This window comes from Mauremys reevesii, unplaced genomic scaffold (genome assembly GCF_016161935.1).
Source record: "Mauremys reevesii isolate NIE-2019 unplaced genomic scaffold, ASM1616193v1 Contig116, whole genome shotgun sequence".
Taxonomy (NCBI): Eukaryota; Metazoa; Chordata; order Testudines; family Geoemydidae; genus Mauremys; species Mauremys reevesii.
In genome coordinates, this window is record NW_024100734.1 from 63643 (window position 1) to 83851 (window position 20209).

General features: G+C 48.8%; 1 protein-coding gene and 1 gene segment (V, D, J or C); both read right to left on the reverse strand.

Annotated features, from left to right (window-relative positions):
* Positions 1-8472: 8472 nt before the first annotated feature.
* Positions 8473-9098, reverse strand: LOC120392798. The segment is given in 2 exon segments: positions 8473-8828; positions 8966-9098. Coding segments are annotated over 2 exon segments (402 nt in total).
* Positions 9099-10656: 1558 nt separating this feature from the next.
* LOC120392781 lies at positions 10657-16448 on the reverse strand. The gene is made up of 5 exons (XM_039517506.1): positions 16412-16448; positions 15814-16108; positions 15354-15372; positions 14722-14779; positions 10657-11271 (listed from the first exon to the last, which is right to left on the reverse strand). Exons 1-5 carry the CDS (start codon positions 16446-16448, stop codon positions 10661-10663), a joined length of 1020 nt encoding a protein of 339 aa, XP_039373440.1. The 3' UTR covers positions 10657-10660.
* Between the last annotated feature and the right edge of the window lie 3761 nt (positions 16449-20209).

A 20209-nucleotide genomic window follows, 5' to 3' on the forward strand; every position in this document is an offset into this window, starting at 1 on the left:
TGGGGACTGGAGAAGGCAGAGTTCCAGAGCGTACAGATTTGAGAAACTGTTACTGATAGATGGGATGTATACTGCAAATGCAACACTGCCACCAGGTGGGAGTTTTCTCTTCTCTATCACTGGTTATAAGGCTGTTTCCCAGTTGAAATTGTACCACCAAAATGAGGAGAGTATTGGTATGGTGTTATCTTTTTCTTTCTTTCCTGTTTTTGTGGGATTGTTATGTATTTGTTTTGGAATGAACTAAACTCTTATATTTCAGGGCATGAGCCAACTTCTAGCTAACAGGAGTTCGGGGGGGAAAGGCCCTGTGGACACCTTACTCAATGAGAGGGAAAGACAATAACAGAAAATGTGGAAATGGAAGAGGTGCTTAATAACGTCTTTGTTTCGGTTTTCACCAAAAAGGTTGGTGGTGATTGGACGTCTAACATAGAGAATGCCAGTCAAAATGAGGATCAGAGTCTAAAATATAGAAAGAACAAGTCCAAAATTACTTAAACAAGCTAGATGTCTGCAAATCACCAGGGCCTGATGAAATGCATCTTAGAATACCCAAGGAGATGACTGAGGAGATATCTGAGCCATCAGCAATGATCTTTGAAAAGTCCTGGAAGACAGGAGAAATTCCAGAAGACTGGAAAAGGGCAAATCTAGTGCCCATCTATAAAAAGGGAAATAAGGACAACTCCAGGGAATTACAGACCATTTAGCTTAACTTCTGTACCCAGAAAGATAATGGAGCAAATAATTAAGGAATCAATTTGGAAACATCTAGAAGATAACAAGGTGATAAGTAATAGTCAGCATGGATTTATCAAGAACCAGTTGTGTCAAACCAACCTGATAACTTTCTTTGATGGGGTAACAAGCTTTGTAGATGGGGGAGGAGCTGTAGATTTGGTATATCTTCAATTTAGTAAGGCTTGGGATACTGTCTCGCATGACCTTCTCATAAACAAACTAGGGAAATACAACCTAGATGGAGCTACTATAAGGTGGGTGCATAACTGGTTGGAAAATTGCTCCCAGAGAGAAGTTATCAGTGGTTCACAGTCAGGCTGGAAGGACATAACAAGTGGGGTCCCTTGGGGATCAGTTCAGGGTCCAGTTCTGTTCAATATCTTCATCAATGATTTAGATAATGACATAGAGAGTACAGTTATAAAGTTTGTGGCTGATACCAAGCTGGGAGGGGTTGCAAATGCTTTGGAGGATAAGATTAAAATTCAAAATGATCAGGACAAACTGGAGAAATGGTCTGAAGTAAGTAGGATGAAATTCAGTAAGGACAAATGCAACCTACTCCACTCAGGAAGGAACAATCAGTTGCATGCAAATTGAATGGAAAATTACTGCCTAGATAGGAATATTGCAGAAGGATCTGGAGGTCATAGTGGACCACAAGCTAAATATGAATCAACAGTGCAACACTGTTGCAAAAAAAGAAAATATCATTCTGGAATGTATTAGCAGGAGTGTTATAAACAAGACACGAGAAGTGATTCTTGGGCTCTACTCCGCACTGATTAGGCCTCAACTGGATTATTGTGTCCAGTTCTGGATGCCACATTTCAGGATAGATGTGGACAACTTGGAGAAAGTCCAGGGAAGAGTGACACAAATGATTAAAGGTCTAGAAAATATGAACTATGAGGGAAGATTGAAAAAATTGTTTAGTGTGGAGAAGAGAAGTCTGAGAGGGGATATGATAACAATTTTGAAGTACATAAAAGGTTGTTACAAGGAGGAGGGAGAAAATTATTGTTCTTAACCTCTGAGGACAGGACAAGAAGCAATGGACTTAAATTGAAGCAAGGGTTTTAGGTTGGACATTAGGAAAAACTTCCTAACTATCAAAGTTAAGCACTGGAATAAATTGCCAGAAGGTTGTGGAATGTCCATCGTTGGGGATTTTTCAGAGCAGGCTGGACAAACACCTGTTAGGGATGGTCTCTAGATAATACTCAAGTCCTGCTTTGAGTGCAGGGGACTGGACTAGATGACCTCGCAAGGTCCCTTCCAGTTCTATGATTCTATTATCCTACAACTGCTCATTTGAAGGTTTCCTGCAACTTCTTCTGCATCTTTTTTGGAGGTGGGAGACTGGGGTATATTTAACACCTGATATAGTATGGTCCTATGTCTCCTGACTTAATTAAAATTTGTGTACACAATTGTTAATTCTTAACCTAATCCCAGTCACTAATGCTTTTTTGCCCAAACTTTACCACAAAACCACTAACACTTAATCATAACCTTCATCACAAAGCCCGACCTAACCATAACACTAACCCTAAACCAGAACCATAAACCTTACTGTTAACTTTATCCATAAATTTGAACCATTACTCTGATCCTGATGCTAACTCTAATGATACATATACCCTAATATGAACCAGAATTATCAGCACTTTCCTTAATGATAACCCCAATTATAACCCTATACCTCACCCTAATCTAAAACCTTGACCCCTTAAATGTTTACCCTAATGCTAACCTTTAGCCCTAACAGTAACCTGGCCTAGGATACACGAGGGAATTGGAGCATGGTAGAATTATTGAAAACATTAAAGAAAACGAAATTTTATTTTGTCTGTGTCCTGTTATGAACTTGTCACATGATGAGTTCTTGAGTGACCCAGACTTCAGAGGCATCAGTCCTTTGTGTTCCTAAACACTTGGATGGCAGGAAAAGCCTGTGTATTCTTAGCGCAGGGCTAAATCTGCTGTGGATCCTTTATTATACTCATGGAGAGGCTGTCAGTCTTTAGGTAGCTCAGGCGCTTTCCCACCTGGAGACTCTGTATAGACCAAGGAACGCTGAAGTGAAATGAGGCCCTGGGCACAGAGCGAGGGCTACTTTAGCCTATTGTTTCAAGGTGAATGAAGGCAGAAGGAGCTCCTGGGTGGCTGGGGAGGTTTTTGTACCTCCTGGAACACCCCGTGGCTCAGTGTGGGGCTCATGGCGCAGTAATACACAGCGGAGTCACTGAGCTGGGTGGAGTTTTTGCGCAGAGGGTAGGAGCTTTGTCGTGTTTGGCTTTGAATCCTTTCCTGTATCCTCCTCGTCCTGCTCCTCAGAGTCTCTCAGGAGGAGCCGGGCGCCTCTGTGGGATATTGGACGTGCCAGAAGCTACGAGCAGGCACAGAGCTCTGATACGTACAGTCCAGAAGCAAAGATGCCCTTCAGAGAGAAGGATGCTGCCCTGAGTCTGTGTCACCGACTGTCCATGTGTCTCCCCTGGGTGGGGAAATAAATGTGTATGAGTTGTGATAAATATGGTAGATAGATGGAAAGAAAATGGGAACTTCCTAATTTCTCTGAATCGCTGGGTGAAACACATAATCTAGGTGCCGAAGGCATCACATTACTTCGGATAATAAGGTTGGAGGGTTTTTTATTGTTTTGTTTTTGTTTTTGTTTTTTTCAACAGTTGCACAAGGTAGAGCCATGAACATAAACCATGGACGTGTTTACTTACTGCAAGGAAGGAAAATTATCTTCCTCCATTAGCCTTCTTCTGCCCTGCCCCCCAATACATTTTATAGCTTAACTCGCTGGGTCGGGGGGTGAAAAATCACTCCCCTGAACGCAGCAAGTCTGAGCGCCAGCGCACACAGGCTCATGGAGGTGGATTACCAGGAGCGCTGGGAGAGCTCTCTCCCAGCTGGCGCGACTCACATTCACTTAGCGCTGCCGTGTGAGTGTTCCCCGACAGCGCTGTGATATTTCCAGTGTAGATATACCCTTACTAGAGAAGACAGAGGATTACCCTGCTCTGGGTCACCTACCTCCCAGAGCATCCTGAAAGCAATGAACGACATTGACACTTAAAGCGAACCCACAGTGTATACACTGGCATTTGGGGATATTTCATCTCAGCTTCGGCGATGGAAAAGGAAGAATGCAGTGCTCAAAATGCAAAAGTCTGGACTTCTGCCCCCCAAAAATACTATGAGGCACTAATAATTTCCACCCAGGACAAAATAAAAAGTATATTTCCACAAGAATATTGCCAAAGTGGCTGGTATGCTTCATGGTTTCAATGCTTCCTTGATCAAAAAGATAAGTCGCTATTTTTAACAAAACTGAAATATAGTTCTGTAGTTCCTTGATAAATGCTAGGGGGAGTGGAGGAAAAATATTGTAAGCCCCGATACAACGGTTAACTTTATCATCCTCTCTTGGAAATCTTGGAATTCCCAAACTGGATCAGATCAGAAGTCCTCCCAGTGTCTAGCTGTGGCCAGAGCAAGTTACTTCAAAGGAAGACAGATGCCAAACACCCTTCCAAAGCCAATTATGGGTGAAACTATCCTCATTTAGATCCCTCTTTCTACAAGGTATTTTATAGCTCAACCAGAAATGCTGGTATTATTGCAGGAAAAACTGGTGAAATTCTCTGGCCTTTATCACACAGGTTGTCTGACTAGATGAGAGTGGTCCCTCCTGTATAAAATCTAAGAATCTATTAATCAGTTTGAAGTAGGTTTATGCCCTGAAGCAGGGGTATTTCTGACCCTTCCAAACTTCCACCATCTATACTAAATTAGAGGGATAAAAAGAAACTGGATTCAAATTCCCAGCTGGCTTAACCTGATTTAACTCGGTTGAAGTCTGGGGATCTGGCCCAATAGTTCTGACACATTTCTGAGTTAATACGCACCGAGAATGGAAAGGATCAAAGTAACTGAGATCCAGTTGACGAACATTGTCCGGCTACCAGCTGGGATAGAACCTTCTCCCCAACACCAGCGAATTAATCTTCCTCCTTTTTCTTTCCCCAGAGATGAAGAGGGGATGGGAAGAGAGGTCTTATTCTGAGCGATGCCTTACATATATGTACAGCTTCAGTGGTGAGAAACTCTCTGATCTGTAGAATGACGGTGATCCTAACCACACAGCAGTCTGATCTCGCCCTTGAATGATACTGTCTGGCTTCTCCACAGTGTCTGAGAGAGCGTGGGGAGGAGAAATGGCGGGGGTAGGGGAGACCACATTGAACACCAGGCTCTGAAAAGACAGCCCTGCCTGAGAGGAGTTGGTTATAAAACATCGCCCCATGTGTTAAAAGGAGGAAGTTATTTTTCCAAAGCAGCGTAGTGTTTCTCTTTTAACTATTCCCATGTGTAATAGCTGCAAAGCTGACTCATGTTAAGGAAAGGGAATTATGTGGCCAGATTTTCGGCTATTGGCCACTGTTGTTAAATGCCTTAAGTTGCCCCCTTTAAGTAGTGTTCAAAAAAGGAAAAAGAACAGGAGTACTTGTGGCACCTTAGAGACTAACAAATTTATTTCAGCATGAGCTTTCGTGAGCTACAGCTCACTTCTTCGGATGCATAGAATGGAACACACAGACAGGAGATATTGATACATACACAGAACATGAAAAGGTGGAAGTATGCATAACAACAGGCAGAGTCTAATCAATTGAGATGCGTTATCATCAGCAGGAGAAAAAAAACTTTTGAAGTGATAATTAAGATGACCCATAGAAGGTGTGAGGAGAATTTAACATGGGGAACTACCGGTAGATTCAATTAGTGTAATGACCCAACCATTCCCAGTCTCTGTTTAAGCCTGAGTTAATTGTATCTAATTTGCATATTAATTCGAGTTCAGCAGTCTCTCTTTGGAGTCTGTTTTTGAAGTTTTTTTGTTGCAAAATTGCCACCTTCAAGTCTGTCACTGAGTGGTTAGAGAGGTTGAAGTGTTCTCCCACTGGTTTTTGAATGTTATGATTCCTGATGTCAGATTTGTGTCCATTTATTCTTTTGCATCGAGACTGTCCGGTTTGGCCAATGTACATGGCAGAGGGGCATTGCTAGCACATGGCACTAAAAAGGAGTTATTTTGGCCAGCTCCTTTGGGAGATAAAAACGTGTTCAGCTTCCTTACTAATCTCGCCACTTATTATTAATCATTCCAGTTAGTACCTAGTAGCTCCCCGAGGACTAGCCTTTTGGAGGCATTTACATGTCTGTCTAACTGCGGTGGATTTTCAGCTTTCACACTGATATGTTAAGGTGGAAATAACATTTGAGTAGAAAGTTCATAGTTTGGTCCTTAAATTGTAGATTTCCAATGAACAAATCCTTGTTTGAACAGGTGAATGATTCATGGAAATTCATTATCACGTTAACCAATCACCCTTTGGAATTCATTGGTACAAGACTATATATGTGATGTCAACAGTTTACCAGGATTTTTTGTAAGGATGATATCATAAACAGATAGTTAAGGGTTAAGGTCTCTTTTACCTGTAAAGGGTTAACATGCAGTACCTGATGACCACCTGACCAGAAGACCAATCAGAGACAGATTAATTTCAAATCTCTGTGGAGGGAAGCCTTTGTCTGTGTTCTTTGTGTTAGAGCTCTCTTTGGATCTAAGAGAGGTCAGTCATGTCTCCAAGTTCTCCTGGAGTAGTTTCTACTATTTAATAGAAGCAGCAAAGAATCCTGTGGCACCTTATAGACTAACAGACGTTTTGCAGCATGAGCTTTCGTGGGTGAATACCCACTTCTTCGGATGCAAGTAGTGGAAATTTCCAGGGGCAGGTGTGTATATATAAGCAAGCAAGAAGCAAGCTAGAGATAACGAGGTTAGATCAATCAGGGAGGATGGGGCCCTGTTCCAGCAGCTGAGGTGTGAAAACCAAGGGAGGAGAAACTGGTTCTGTAATTGGCAAGCCATTCACAGTCTTTGTTTAGTCCTAAACTGATGGTGTTAAATTTGCAGATGAACTGGAGCTCAGCAGTTTCTCTTTGAAGTCTGGTCCTAAAGTTTTTTTGCTGTAGGATGGCCACCTTAAAATCTGCTATTGTGTGGCCAGGGAGGTTGAAGTGTTCTCCTACAGGTTTTTGTATATTGCCATTCCTAATGTCTGATTTGTGTCCATTTATCCTTTTCCTTAGAGATTGTCCAGTTTGGCCGATGTACATAGCAGAGGGGCATTGCTGGCATATGATGGCATATGATACTATTTAATTAGAAAGGCGGATTAGTCTTTTGAGTTGCTTTCTATATTTGCAATTGTGTGTTTGCTAAAGAAAATTCTTTATTCCTGTTTGCTGTTACTTTGCTTTCACTGAGAAAGAAAGGGGGAGGGGGGATTCTCTCCAGAGATTGATAAATTTAGACCCTGTATTGTTCCATCTTGGATTACAGAGACAGTGACTTTTCTTTTTATTCTTTAATAAATTCTTTTCTATTAAGGACTTGGTTGATCTTTCTTTGGGTGGATTCTCAGGGAAAGGGACGGGAGGTATCCTCTGTAGTTAAATCCGTGTCTCTCCTAGGAAAAGGGAGGGGGAGGAAGCAGGGGGAATGGTTTATTTCTCCTGGGTGTAAGAACTCCATGGATTTGGGGCTCTTGGGATCCCCTAGGATTTTGGGGAGGGACTGTGTCTCAATCCACATTTCCTGATTGAGTGGTGGCAGCTTTACTAGATCTAAACTAGGATTTTAGTTTAGAGGAAACCAGTGCAGGTCCCACATTGGAACCCAACAGCTCTAAGTGGGGTGAGACCTATGACAGATGATTATATGGATAAACAAATCCCAGAGTGTCCCTGATGAGGTCTCTACAATTTCAAGCAGCAAAGAGTCCTGTGGCACCTTATAGACTAACAAACGTTTTGGAGCATGAGCTTTGGTAGGTGAATACCCACTTCTTCGGATGACATGTATCCGGCGAAGTGGGTATTTACCCATGAAAGCTCATGCTCAAACGTCTGTTAGTCTACAAGGTGCCACAGGACTCTTTGCTGCTTTACAGATCCAGACTAACACGGCTACTCCTCTGATACTTGATACAATTTCAAGGTGGATGAAACTCTGCAGTCTCAAACAAATTGACATTTGTCCAGGATTAGGGGAAAAACTTCCCTATCAGAGATTATCCCATAATTACCCAGTGCCAGGTGTCTTGTCTTGTCCCTTCCTCAGAAGCATCTGGGAGCAGATACAGTCAAAGAGCGAACATTGAACTGGATGGCCCTCTGTTCTGACAGAGTCTGGTAATTCCAATGTTCCTACCTTCCCAATTTCTACCTCATTCCATTTCTAAAACCTTCACACAAGAGACATCTGGAGAGCTACAAGAGGAACTAATTGTGGAAAAAGTAATGACAGGATTTGCATTTTTAGGTATCCTGTTGGGGAAAAGAAACACGTTGCATTTTTAGTTTCACAATCCCATAGATATGCAACGGGTCAGAGCCTCCGCTGCTGTAAATTGGAGTAGCTCAAATGATTCCTAGGACGTTCACTGCTTCAAAACAAATGAGGAACTGGACCATTGTTTAGCGCAGCTATGACCAGTTAGCGCCAACGTGGGATCTGCGCCATTGACTCCAGAGGACAAGGGCAGATTAACACCATCTGGAATCTGGACCGTTCACACCATAGTTGCTACGCAGATTAAAACCATTGGGGCAGCTAAACCACAAAATCTTTGTGTCTCCTCATCTTCCGTCAGCGGGTTTCTGTGCAGCGACCCTGCTGGGCGCAATCACCGTGTCGCTCATGGCGCAGTAATAGACGGCGGAGTCGCGCAGTTCACTGGAGTTTTTCTCCAGGTGGAAGTTATTTCCCTGTTTGCCGGGTGTGGCGGAGAACCCTCGCCGGCTCCTTCTCTCCTCCTCATCCGATGCTTCATAGTCTCCCAGCAAGAGGCGAGGGGCTTCATTCGCGTAGTGCTCGTACCACCAGAGTGTAGGCACATAGGAAGTGTCATAGGTGCATTTCAGCAGCACTGGCTCCCCTTGGGACACAGTCATTCGGTCATCAGGCTGTGTCACGGACTCTCCATTAGCCCCTTCTATAAAAATTATAATAAAGCGCTTATATAACCACGTAGACGCCTCTTGGTTTGAACATGAAATGCTTATCTACCTCCCAAGCTGAAATACTGCAGACACCCTGCTCACCCGGACACGGTGCGGACACGCTACTCACCCAGAACCGGAAGTAGTGTAAGAACGGACACCCAGGGGAAGAACATATTTCAGAGATGAAGTGGGATGGAACCTTCTCCCCAATCCCCACAGCCCAAGGAGGAAGTTTCTTCCTCTCCTTCCCCAGCTGTGAGGAGGCGCTGGGAGAAGGAGGTTTTACTCAGGGAGATGATGCCTTAAATACATAGGCAGCTCCCTGCTTACTGGCGCTGGTCTCCTCTGGTGAGTGACTGCGGTGCTAACCACGCAGCCAGTCAGGTGCTGCCCCCGCCCTCGGCTCTCTGGCTGCTGCACAGAGCTGGAGGGAAGGGGGAGGAGAAACTGCGGGGATCCGAGACCACGTTAAACAGCGGGGCTCTGAACTGCCAGCCTGAGACAGCGCTGCCTGGGAGGCGGGTCCGTGATAGAACAGCGGCCCCTTGTGGGGAAGGTTTTGCTAAGCAGCTCGGAGTGTTTCTTATCTTTACTCCAGTCGGACTATCCCGTGTTTAATAGCTGCACAATCCGTCTGATGCTCTGGGAAAAGATTCAGGGTCAATCCCCCAGCTGCAGTAAATCAGTGTAAATCGGCTGGAATCACTCGAGCTACACCAGTCCGGATCCGCTGTGTATCTAGCTAAGAATGTTCAGAATAACTGGGAAGAAAAGATTATCGTCTGAAAGTGCAGGGAGGATTCACAGTCATACAGGGCACAGACATGGCTGCACTATCCTTGTCTTTCCGAGGCCAGTTTTTGTATGTTCTTTATGTGGCTAAATCCCATACACTTTCCCTCTCTATCATCTAGCCCCGTTTAGAACTGCCCAAAGGCATGTGTCCAATGGCAGATGCTTTGGCTTCATTCTGCATACGTGTCCCCGGCTATTTCCATCTTCTTTCCTGGATAAATTTGGGAATAAGGAGTTGTTCAGCTACTTGATAATTCTCACCATTTGTTATAAATCGCACTTTTTAATAACTAATGGTTTCCTGGGTTAATCCTTTTGAAAGCCTTTAGATGGCTGTTTGTAACTGTGTGGATTTTCAATTTCCATGTTACTAGGTTAAGGTGGAAATCACATTTGAGTTGAAGGTTGCTAGTTTGATCTATAAGTGGGATATTTTCGAGGAACAAATCTTATTAAGGATGGTAAATGTTTCATGGAAATTCATTGTCAAGTTAGGCAGTGACCCTTTGGAACTCATTGCCACCAGATACTCAAGTGAGGCCAAAAGTTTACCACGATAAATAAACCTTGGGACATTCTTATAGATTAAAAAACCCTTTCAGAATTTCATTAAAATTTACTTTAAAATTTGGAAGGTTAAGGAGACCCTTCTACTTCAAGACATAAATCTATGACTTATTGTCAATGGTTAGGATGAAAGCACCCGTAAGGAAGTTCTCATAACTACCCACTTTCACCTTCCTCCGAAGCAGCTGGTAGTAGCTGCAGTCAGAGCAAATACTGCGCTAGATGGCTGTGTGCAGTAACCACAGTGTAATGCCAATGTTCCCATTTTCCTGACTTCGCTTCCATTTCCGGATGTTTCATTTCCGAAACCAGCAAAACCGTCACACAATAGACGCCAGGAAGTTAGCGGAGTGAGGAATTGTGGAAAAATTAAAATTCAGGATTTGTATTTTGTGTGTTCTGTTAGGAATATGCAACATTTGAATGTCGCTAGAGACCCGCAATGTCCTATTTTAATGGCTCAGATCCTCAGCTGATAGGAACCAGTGCAGCTCAGCTGACTCCTGTGCAATTCCTCACTGATTTTAAACATTTTGAGGAACTGGATCATTTGCTTCCCCTGAGCTCCACCCAGTCCCAGCAGCCTGGGATCTGGCCCGTTGACTCCTGCGTAGCTCTGCACATTTACACCCTGGCGATGGGATTCACTGACTCCACCGGCGCTGTGCAAAGTCTGTTCCTCTGGGGCTCTAACCCAGACATCCTTAGTGCCGCCTCCTCTTCCCCCCGCGGGTTTCTGTGCAGCGACTCTGCCGGGCGCAATCACCGTGTCGCTCATGGCGCAGTAATAGACGGCGGAGTCGCGCAGTTCACTGGAGTTTTTCTTCAGGTGGAAGGTCTTCTCCTGTTTGTCGGGTGTGGCCGAGAACCCTCGCCGGCTCCTTCTCTCCTCCTCACCCGATGCTTCATAGTCTCCCAGCAAGAGGCGAGGGGCTTCATTTGGGTAGTGCTGGTACCACCAGAGCCTTGGAGACTGGGTAGGGTCATAGGTGCATTTCAGCAGCACTGGTTCCCCTTGGGACACAGTCACTGGGGCATCAGGTTGTTTCACTGGCTCTCCATTAGCCCCTTCTGGGTAAAAAAAAAACCCGTCACATGGATACAGACGGCTCTTAGCTCCAACCACGGGGGGGTTATCTACCTTCCAACCTGCCAATAACGGAGGGGAGGGGCTAAGATTTATAAACTGGTGCTTTAATAACAACAAATGGGCTCTAACTCCGCATCTCCTGGGGCTTGTTGTTACTCCACTGCCTTCCACGGAGTTGTGACAATTCACAGCAGCTAAGGATCTGGCCCAATAGACCTGAGATTTTACTCACCGAGAGTGGAAAATATTGCAAATACTGAGACCCAGGTGAGGAACATCTTCAGGGGCTCAGGTGAGCTAGAACCTTGTTCCCGAGCTGCAGAGAGAAGCTGCTCCCTTGCCTTCCCCAGCCGTGAGGAGAAGTGGGGAAAGATGTCTGTAGAATATAGATCCACCGCTTTCTTTGCGGTGCAGCTCTCCTCTGCTGGGTGCCTACGGTGCTAACCACACAGCAGCCTGCTCCTGCCCGTGAACTAGGCTCCCTGGCTTCTGCGGGGTGTCTGAGAGCTGGGGGGGGGGGGGAATTGCGGGGAATCCGAGACCACGTGAAGCAGCAGGCTGTGAAATGACAGCTTTGCACTTGGGGGAGGGGCTGGTACAACCAGGGCCCTCTTGCGGTGCATCTGCGGGGGAACTTGCTCAGCCGCTAACACGGTTTCTTTTACAACACCCCAGCCATACTAGCCAGCTGTAAAACCTGCCTGGTGTGATGCTGAGCCGGGTTAGGCAGCTGTTGTGCTGAGACCGCAGCCTGTCGTGTTACCCAATGTCCTTTCTGTGTTTCCTTTGTGTTCCTCCCTCTGTTTCTCTGCACCCACATGTTGTCTCCGCTTCCACTTGCAGTGCAAGTGGAGTCAGGGAAGACACCGCCTGTGTTTGTTCTGTATTTGCCTGGCACAGCAGGGGGCGCCTACATGTTATCATAATCACAGGTGACCCCGGGTCCCTTCCAGAATTGCCACCTTTAGGGGCTAAATCCTCAGCTAGTGTGGATTGCTGCAGGTCCCTTGACTCTGCCATGAGCATTTAAACCAGCTGTTCCCATTCCCTCATTTCATTTAAAATTGGGGCGGGGGGGTTGTGACGTTAAACCTCAATTTACAAACCAGAGAAAACCCTGCATTAACGCAGACAGGGGGAGAAATAATCAAAAATAGGCACCACAAGGATTGGTATTTAATGTACCATATCCCCAAATGGCCTAAAGAGCCATAGCTTCATTGAGATAAATGGATCCACACAGTCTTCCACCCGCTGAGGTTTCATACTGTTACAGATAATAGATGTCTATGAATCATGAATGGTGTGAAGAAAGTGAGTAAAGAATTGTTGTTAAGCCCTTCACATAACTCAGAAACGCTTAAGGGACCACATCTAAACCAAAGCCTAATAGAGTCTGACCAAGTTGGGAGCGGGGTTCCACTGGGTATTGGACTTTTCAGCTTGGAAAAGAGAGGACTAAGGGGCGGATATGATAGAGGTCTATAAAATCATGACTGGTGTGTAGAAAGTAAATAAGGAAGTGTCATTTACTCCTTCTCATAACGCAAGAAGGAGGGGTCACCTAATGAATTTAATAAACAGCAGGTTAGAAAACAAACAAAAGGAAGTATTTATTCACACAGTGCACAGCTAACCTGTTCAACTGATTGTCAGGGAATGCTGGGAAAGCCAAAGGTATAACAAGTTGAAAAAAAGAACTAGATAAGTTCATGGAGGATGGGTCAATCAATGGTTATTAACCAGGATGGTCAGGGATGCAACCCTATGTTTCCTAAATCTAGCACTGCTACAAACTGGGGGTGGATTTGGGGGGGTGGAACACTCAATACATTGCCCTGTTCTGTTAATTCCCCCTGAAGCAGCTGGCACAGGCCGCTGCAGGAAGACAGGGCTCGGGGCTGGATGGATCATTGGTCTGACCCAGCACCAGGGCCGCCCAGAGGGGGGGGCAAAGGGGGCAATTTGCCCCGGGCCCGGGCTCCGCAGGGTCCCACAAGAGAACAGCTGAGGCTCCCGCCTCCGCCCCTCTCCTGGAGCCCTAGCGCATCAAGCGGCGTGTCTCCGGGGCGCCCCGAGCCCCGCCCCGCTCCGAGCCGCGTGGGGAGGGGCGGGGCTGGGAGCTCCGGGCTGAGCTCAGCTCCCTCCGCTCGGCTTGGAGCTCCCAGCCCAGCCCAGCCCCCTCACCTCGCGGCTCGGAGCAGGGCGGGGCTCAGGGGCCCCGGCGGAGACACGCTGCGGCTGTTCAGCGAGGCGCTGAGGCTCCGGGCGAGGAGGCAGCCGGGGGTAAGAGGCTGGGGCCGGGGCCGGGGCCGGGGGGGTTGGCTAAGGGGCAGGGAGTCCTGGGGACAGTCAGGGCACAGGGAGGGGCAGAGGTTGGGAGCGGTCAGGGGCAGGGAATGGGGTTGGATTGTGGGTGTTCTGGGGTGGATAGGGTCAGGGCTGCCCAGCGGGGGCGGGGCAAGAGGGCGCAGGAGCTTCTTCGCTCCCGGTCTTCACCAGTGGGGGGTCCTTCCGCTCCGGGGCGGACGGACCCCCCACTGGCGAATTACCGCCAAAGCGGGACCCGCTGCCGACGTGCAGCTCGGTCTTCGGCGGTAATTCGGCGGCGGGGCCGTTCGGGACCCGCCGCCGAAGTGCCCTGAAGACCGCGGCGAGACCCCGCCGAATTACCGCCGAAGACCGGGCTGCACTTAGGCGGCGGGTCCCGCTTTGGTGGTAATTCGGCGGGGGGGGCTCCCACCGCAGGTCTTCGGGGCATTTTGGCGGTGGGTCCCGGAACGGAAGGGCCCCCCACCCCCGGGCCCCCGGAATCCTCTGGGCGGCCCTGGGGCCGCGGGGCTTGCCGCGCTCCCGCCGGAGCTGCAGCCAGGAGACCGAGGCTGTGGGGCAGCCGCTCTCCCGCCTGCGCTTTGGTCAGGGGAGCGGGGCCACAGAAGACCCCGGAGCAGAGAGACGGCAGCTGGAGTAAGTAAAAAAAAAAATTAAAAAGGCGCCGGGCCCTCTTAGGCATGGGGCCCAATTCCCAGGAATCGGGCGAATCGGCTTAAAGCCGGCCCTGGTTCCCAGCCACCTGTGATCCTTAATATCATGAGCTGCGGGGAACCGCCTGGGGCCTGGTGTGGGGAAAACAGGGCGAGGGAGGCCAGCGGAGGTCACGCCCAGGGAGGGGCGGGCGTTTGGCTGGAAGTCCCCTTACAGTGGAAGGATAGAGATGAGCCACCAGGAAACAGATGGAGTTTTACAAACTGCACGTGTCTGTTGTGCTCAGTAGAGCTGACAGGAAGAGATGGGACTGGGGTAAACTCAGTTCTTTGCTTGTAAAATACCAAGGGACGCCAAGCTCTTAAATCCTGCCTGAGGGTGAGAAGGAAGGTGTGTCAGTGTGCGAGAGAGAACAGCAAAGCTCAGAGAACTAAAGGGTGCGATACCTCGCAGCAGTGCAGTGAGCAGAAGCAAGTCCATGGGTGCTGTGGGGTCTGTCAGACCCTGCAATGAAAGGCAGGACTGGGTCCCTTTGCCGAGAGATCTAAGTCTGACACAGGAAATTCTCTGGGTGTGGGATTCATTCGGGGGGCAGGCTGTTTATCTAGGAGCGTGCCGTGTTGTTGTAGCTGTGTTGGTGCCAAGGTGGGTGAGGTCATATCTTTTAATGGACCAACTTCTGTTGGTGAGAGAGAGACGATTCCCAGCAGAGGAAGAGCTCTCTGTAGCTGGAAAATTTGTGTCCCCAACAGAAGTTGGTCCAGTCGAGGATATTATCATCTCGAGTGTGAATGGAGCTGTTTACCTCTGAGATTAAGTGTGTGTGTGTCATGGTGTGTATGCATAGCTATCTATATTTCTGAGTGTGTATGAAGGGGGGATATATGTCAGAGACTGTGCGTGTGTGTGTGATTTCAGTGAGTAGGTTTCTGGCTGTGTGTTAGAATCTAGAGAGTGGTTGTATGTGAGAATTTGTGTGTGTGTGTGTGTGAGAGAGAGAGAGAGAGAGAGAGAGAGAGAAGTTGTGCGAGTGTGGCCTGTGTGTGGCTGTATGTGAGAATGTCTGTGTGCATTTTACCAGTCGGACAGTGTCTGACCTGAACAACAGGGAAAATCACATGGGAATTACTGAGGTACCGGATTGTCTCCCCAGAGAATGCTTCCCCATCTGCTAGTGTTGCGGGGCAAGGAGGCTATTTTTTTATATAAAACCACCAGATCCAGGCAATTGGGGAAGGCGAAAAGGTGAAAATGTCTATAATTTTCCAGCTGATTCTTCAAGTTTCTTCCTTAAATTACTGACCCCTCTTCTCTTCTCTCCCCTTTATTCTGTTCGCATCGCTCCTGTTCCGGTCCGTTCCCGTGTGTTCTCTTCTGTTCCATTCTATTCTTATTGCCTCTCGCCGACTCTGGTCTACTTTCCTTTCTTCTCTCTGTGCTCATATCCGCTGTTCTATTCTAACTTCTGCTTGTCTCCTCTCTCGGGTCCGTGTGCCCTGCCCCCACCCAGGGTTTTGTGACGGGCTGCCTGTGCTCACCTGGCACTGTGCTCCAGCGCGCACAGATACACAGCAGAGTCTGCCAGGCGGCTGCTGTTCAGGTACAAGAAGCTGCTTTTGGTTTCGGTGTCCAGGCTCATGGTGAAATTCTCTCGGGTGTCTCTGTGACTAGAGGACAGGAGCGCCAGGAACCGCGGCTGGCCCCCCTGGGGCTGGCGGTACCAATGCACGCTGTACGCGGTGCCCGTGTAGGAGCAGTTGAGCTGGATGGATTCTCCTTCATTGGCAGCGGCCTGGGACGGCTCCTGGGTCACCGTGTATTGGGCAAACGCACCTGGGGGGAGGAGGTTGGTTTTAGTCCAGGTTTTCTTGCTCAGCAGTGACAGGAAAATACATGCACCTCTGTGCAGACAAAGGAGAAAACAAGCGAACGAAAATCCACCTTTCCCTCCGTAATGTCTGCCTGTCCATCCATCCACCCTTCCCTCTGCCCATCCTCCCCTCCGCACTGTCCATCTGTCTACCCACGGGCGCCCATCCCCGTGGTATCGGAGCGCCTTTCTTTCAGAAAAGCCATTCCCCAACCGCCTGGAAATCCCAACCCGTGGCGCCCTGCTCAGAGCAGAGCCTCGAATACCTGGAGCCAGCACCAGCAGCAAAGCGGCCAGGCTCATTGTCAGGGACTCAGCCGCAGAATGAAGTGGTTGCAGCTGAACCTGGATGAGGTGACGCTGTGACACCGCTCAGCCTCCAGGGGTGGCCTTCAGGCTGGAAGGAACTTGGTACATTTACCCTGTTCAAGTGGGTGGGGGAGGGAAAGGGTTTTCCTTCTGAGAGCACTGGGCCTGGTCCTCCACTGGTGCAGATTAATTGGGTTCCATCAGAGTCATTGGGCCGGTCCCCCAGCCGGAGCAAACTGGCCACAGTTCCACTGGAGACCATGGGCAGAGCCGTAGCTGATGTAAAACAGTGGAGCAGCATTTAAATCCGGGGCAGCTGGTCCGGTTTCTACCGGTTAAGGCTCTGTTCCTATAATTCATGGGTTTCCCTCTATGCTTTGCTCTCCTGGGTTAAGCAATATTTATGTAGCGGGCGCACACCGACATCAAGGAAGCAAAAAAAGATGGTTATAAGCCACTGGCCGAAGTGGGTAACACGGCGAAGTGCCAGCCTGTCTCACTAGCAGGCACAGAAATGTATCAGGATTTTTTTTTAACAGATGAGGGGAAGCGAATGCAAACAGAATCAAACGCCGATTGATGCAGCTGTAAGTGGTTGGAGTGGAATAGCCACTAAGTGGCACAGAAGTTGAGGAATATGAAGACGCCTGATGTTACCTTAAGGCAGGGGCAGGCAAACTTTTTGGCCTGCGGGGTGGATTGGGTTTCCTAAATTGTTTGGAGGGGTGGTTAGGGGTGGGGGTCGTGGCCCACCCCCCACCTCCTATCTGCCCCCCCCCCCGACTCCTGTCCCATCAACGGCCCCTCTGGGACCCCTGCGCCATCCACACACCCCTGCTCCCTGACCACTCCTGGACCCCCACTGCCCCATCCAACCCTCCCCTCATTCCTGACGGCCCCTTGGGACCCCTGCCTCATCCAACCACCCCTTCTCCTTGTCCCCTGACTGCCCCTGGAACCCCTGCCCCTGACTCACCCCTGCCACCCTATCCAACGCTCCCCTCCTTCCTGATTGCCCCCACCCCTGCCCCCTGTTCTCCCTGAGCGCCCTGACCCCTATCCACACCCCACCCCTAATCACCCCCGAACGCCCCTGCCCTCTATCCAACCCCCGCTCCCTGTACCCTGACTGCCCCCAGGACCCATGCCCCCATTCAACCCCTGTTCCCCCAACCACCCCTGTCCACCCCGAACGCCCCTGCCCTCTATCCAACCCGCCCCTGTACCCTGACTGCCCCCAGGACCCCTGCCCCATTCAACCCCTGTTTCCCAACCACCCCTGTCCACCCCCGAACGCCCCTGCCCTCTATCCAACCCCTCGCTCCCTGTACCCTGACTGCCCCCGGGACCCCTGCCCCATTCAACCCCTGTTCCCCCAACCACCCCTGTCCACCCCCGAACGCCCCTGCCTCTATCCAACCCCCCGCTCCCTGCCCCCTTACCACGCTGCCTGGAGCACCGGTGGCTGGCGGTGCTACCACCTCGCTGCCCGGCTGGAGCTGGGCCATGCCGCCACCGCCCAGCACAGAGACCGGGTCAGGCCGGGCTCTGCAGCTGCGCTGCCCCAGGAGCTCACAGCCCTGCCACCCAGAGCATTGCGCCGACAGCGGGGCCAGCTGAGGCTGCGGGGGAGGGAAAACAGTGGGGGAAGGGCCGGGGGTGAGCATCCCGGGCCAGGAGCTCGGGGGCTTGGCAGGACGATCCCGGGGGCTGGGTGTGGCCCACGGGCCATAGTTTGCCCACCCCTGCCTTAAGGTGTATTCTGAGAATGGGTTGGAGGCTCCGTTGGGCGTGGGACTGCCAGCCCCTAAGAGATTACATGGGAAGTAGGGGAAGGCAGACAAGGGGTGGGAGGGAAAACGGATGTGCAGAGAGCGGAAAGGACTTGCCAAGGTCATATAGCAGAGTCGAGGTGACTTAGACTGTTGGTTCTTTAGGGAAGGGCCTGGGCTGTCTGGCTGTGCATCTACACCCCCTCGGCACTACTGCCGATAATAATAAAACCCTCCTATTGTCTGTGCTAATGCTCAGTCCACCAGACCAAGCTGCTTTCCTACTTGCAGAGAAAGGCAGAACGAGAAACAATGGCTGGATGTTACAACCAGACAAATGCAAAATAAGTAGGCTCAGCAGAATTCAGTTTTATTTTTTATACTTTGATGGATCACCTCCATGCTTATTTTAAAGCATTTTAAAAATTATTTTTATCTAGTTGTACACAATTAGCTGGGTGAGGGGCGGGTCAACATCACATATGAAAATATACAAAGTAAGTATCCTTAAATTAAACTATAATAAATTCTCAAGCAGAATTCTACCTATCTTTACCTATCTGTAAATTTCAGTTTTTACAGCTGGAAATATTTTTTCATCGGTTGGTGTGCACAGGGAAATCAATGCTGACCAACATTTGCCAGTAACAATCTGATTCCTCCACGCCTAGAAAATAAAACATACTTTTTTAACAGTGAGGGTGATTATCTGTTGGACTCAACAATCAAAGGAAGTGGTAGATTTTCCATCTCTTGAAGTCTTTGGACCCAGACTGGAGGCTTTTGGGGAAGATGTTTTTTGCCATGCAAAATTTATTGAGATTAATACAGGGCTCCTGAGAGAAATTTTCCAGCCTGTGATATGCAGGAGATCAGACCAGATGATCTAACGGTCCCTTCTGGCCTTAAACTCTCTGTTTCAGAAGACGTCAGTCCCTATATTTCATTGTATAAAACTAGACTGGAGGAGGAATTTCATCCTGGGATTCAGTTTTGTCCAAAGCAGATGGGATGCTAATAGCAGCCTTGTGGTTAAAACAAATGGGCCGGAGCCTGGGAGATCTAAGATGTGAGCCTCCTGCTTTCCCGAGGGCAACCTCGCACTTATCAGCAGTGTCCTCGTTTTCATTTAGTGTCACCTAGATCCGCCTTCAGCAACCCTGGCCCAAGCAGAGGGTTTACTCCCAAAAAGGAGACGGGTCAGAGACTCCACAAAGTCCACCCAGGACTCTGGCCCAGATCCTCCAAGATATTTAGGCACTTGACTCCCGTTGATCTCAGCAAGGACTTGGGCTTTTATTACTGATGTTGATTTTATATGGGAGTTGCTCAGAGACCATAAAACCCTAAGGAAGGCCACCCAGGTAGCTGCAGCAGTAGTTAAAATGGACAGGCTGTTGCTTCCTGTCAGGTTCTTATTTTGTGTGAGACACTTTATCCTTCTTCGCAGGACGGTTTTGTCTTCGAAAAAGGCAGAATTAACAGCCCAGACTAGACAGGGGACCAGGGACCAGCTGCTGTAAATCGGTCATAGCTCCACTGGAGTCAATGGGCCAGATCGGTAGCTGGGTGAATTGGTGTCCCTGCAATAAACTCAGTGATGCCAGATGCCCAGCTGGTGTAAATTCAAGTAGCCAAATTACGCCCGCTGAGCCTCTGGCCCGCTGATGGCTGTGAAGCAGACAGAGCCGAGAAAGGCACAGCTGTAACTAGGGCTTTAACGAGCTGCACAGTGTTTTCCTGTTGCTAGGGCAAAATGTTACCATGTAACTTCTGGTTCTCATTGCGGCTCGTTAAACATCTTGCAGTCCCTCCCTGCGATGACTTTTTAATTGTTGCCTTTGCTACCTGCTTGCAAGGTGTGCAATCCCCAGGGTTAATTAGAGAGAGCTTTGAATTAATGCCCCATGGGGCTTGTTAGCAGCAGTGTGAGAGGTTGGCAAACAGCGAGTGTATGTTTGGAAAAGGCGGCAGTTGTAGCTC